Source organism: Hippopotamus amphibius, chromosome X (genome assembly GCF_030028045.1).
Source record: "Hippopotamus amphibius kiboko isolate mHipAmp2 chromosome X, mHipAmp2.hap2, whole genome shotgun sequence".
In the NCBI taxonomy this organism is placed as follows: domain Eukaryota; kingdom Metazoa; phylum Chordata; class Mammalia; order Artiodactyla; family Hippopotamidae; genus Hippopotamus; species Hippopotamus amphibius.
In genome coordinates this window covers 105,118,950-105,121,565 of record NC_080203.1, presented here as the reverse complement: position 1 = coordinate 105,121,565, position 2,616 = coordinate 105,118,950, and the positions used below count along the sequence as shown (strand labels likewise).

At 52.7% G+C, this 2,616-nt stretch overlaps 1 protein-coding gene across 1 annotated transcript; it reads left to right on the top strand.

Annotated features, from left to right (window-relative positions):
* Positions 1 to 1,223: 1,223 nt before the first annotated feature.
* LOC130842689 (melanoma-associated antigen B16-like) lies at positions 1,224 to 2,234 on the top strand. Its single transcript, XM_057719381.1, has one exon. It carries the CDS (start codon positions 1,224 to 1,226, stop codon positions 2,232 to 2,234), a length of 1,011 nt encoding a protein of 336 aa, XP_057575364.1.
* Positions 2,235 to 2,616: the final 382 nt, after the last annotated feature.

Sequence of the window (2,616 nt, the reverse complement as noted above, 5' to 3'; positions counted from 1 at the left end):
TCTGGCTGAAACACGCCCTCAGTTACTCTTCAGGGTTCTCACGAATAGGGAGACATTGGCATGAGGGTCAAGACCCCAGCTCAACAAAGGGAGGCATCCAGGGCGTGGCAGAAGACAATGTGAGGACTACGAGCAGGAGCAGCACCCACCACCCCTCTGAAACTGAGCGGGGTGCGCAGTGCCCGCCCCTTCTGCATCACGCCTGGTGACCCCTACCCCAGAAGGCGCCAGGCAGGGGTACCGGATGTCACGCCCCCTAACTTCCGCCTCCAGAGCACGAGGCTGTAAGCGCTTTTACAGGAGGCGCGGACTCAAGGCAGCAGCGGGAGGAGCGCCAGGTGCCGCCTGGAATCAGCCGCCCGGAGTCAGGTGAGAGCCTAAATGAGGACTGAGGGGTCCACCTGCCACAGAAAGGAGAGCGCCCCCCTGATTAGAGGCCCACCCCAACCCCGGGAGGCGCGGGCAGGTTCAGGCTGAACCCACTTCCTGTTTGGCGGTCTGATCGAGATGGTGTCCTTTGTGTACAGGGCTAAATCCAAGACCTACGACTCTTCAAGCAAAGGCCCCTGAGTGAGTCCTGAGAGGACCCTCCCCCACAGTAGTAGCGACTCACTGAGCCTCGGCGGGGAGGTCGGCCTTGGGAGGCCCCGGGGAAGGAGCGGCCGGGAGTGCTGCTGACGACTTAGGTCATTGGAGTCTGAGGGAGGGGACGCCTTAGTCAGGGGTAGGTGGTGTCGTGTTGTTAAGGAAGGCGTCTCAGGCCCTGCAGGAGTCCTGGTGAGGACCCTGAGTAAATCCTTAGGGATTCTCAGACCCCAGGACGAAGGATGTGCACAGCGTACACCCCTGTTGTCAGCTATGGATGTCCTGTCACGAGGTTCTCCTCACTTCCATTTTTGGGTCTCACAGAGATGGGGCCTTGATTGGAGGGAGCCTCAGGCAGTAGATGGCAGTGGGCACATTACCAACCAGGATCCAATTTGAGGAGTGGATGTGAGGATTGTGGGACTAACCAACCCATGGCAGAGGGGGCTCCACAGCCCTGAGAGGTCCAGGGAGTGAAGCAGGCAGAGGCCACCCCTCCTTTCCTCCTCTGGGTCTCAGGAAGAGCCGCCACAGTTAAGTTTACCGGCTGAGGCCACTCACATATGCCCTGTTTATCTTAGGTGGTGAATCTCATTGCCCACCCTCCTGTCCATCTACTGCCACCCACAAGAGTCATCATGCCTCAGCGTCAGAAGCGTCCACAACACTCACGTGATAAATGCCATCAGACCCTCAGGAAGTCCCAGGGTCTGGAGGTTGAACAGGTCTCCAGGGCTCTGGAGGAGACCCATCTCTCTTCTCATTCTCTAATGCCTAGCAGTTCGAAGGAGGCTCCTGGTGCTGGTATCCCCAGTATTCCTCAGGATCCTGAGAATGTCTGCTCTTCTTCCATTGCTATCAAAGCCACCTCACCCACTAAATCGGATGAGGGATCCAATAGCCAAAAAAAAAAGTATAGTCTGAGCATCTTACGAGCTGTGCCAAATCCCAAGAATGTGCCCGTAGATGCTCTAGAGAAGGAAGTGGCTATGTTGGTAAATTTCTTGCTGTTCAAGTATCAAATGAAAGAGCCGATAACAAAGGCAGAGATGTTGAAGATTGTCATCAAAGAGTGCGGAGTCTACTTCCCTGAGATCCTCAGGAGAGCCTCTGAGCGCATGGAGATAATCTTTGGCCTTAATCTGGTGGAAGTGGATCGCACCAATCACCGCTATAGACTCTTCATCATATTGGGCCTCACCTATGATGGGATGCTGCACGGTGAAGTGGGCGTGCCCAAGACCGTCATCCTGATACTTATCCTGGGTGTGATCTTCATGAGGGGCAACCGTGCCACCGAAGATGAAGTCTGGGAAGTTCTGAATGTGACCGGGATATGCCCTGGGATGAAGCACTTCATCTTTGGGGAGCCCAGGAAGCTCGTCACCAAAGATTTTGTGAAAGAAAAATACCTGGAGTACCGGCAGGTGGCCAACACTGATCCTGTGCAGTTTGAGTTCCTGTGGGGCCCCAGAGCCCACGCTGAAACCACTAAGATGAAGGTCCTGAAGTTTCTGGCCAAGGTCCGTGGGACTGACCCACGTTCTTTCCCATCTCAGTATGCGGATGCTCTGCAAGATGAAGAAGAGAAAGCCAAAGCCAGAATTTCAGGCAGGGCTGTCTCCTTCCGTGGCCACTGCAAGTTCTAGTGCCAAGGCTAGCAGCTTCTCCTGCACCTAGGGGAGTCAGGGATAGTTTCTTCATGCGTTGATGGAAGAGGCAGTTAGTGTTGGTAGAATTTAGCTCTGAGGTGGGGCAGAAAGGAAGAAAATATGTTTGCCTGTGTGTTCCTGTTTTGTATGCATAACTTGAAAATTTATTTTCTTTTTTGATGCATGTGTTACTCATATATTGTTAACTAGTTTCACAATATCAAGGTTTACGAATGATACTGGTCATACATATACTACTATAATGGGGTTTAAAGTAAGAGCTTAATTTTTTTGTGAAACTATCCATCTTATTTTGTCACCTGGAATAAAAAGATGGCATTGCTGTAGGCATTTCCTTGCACATGTGAAAGGTCAGCTT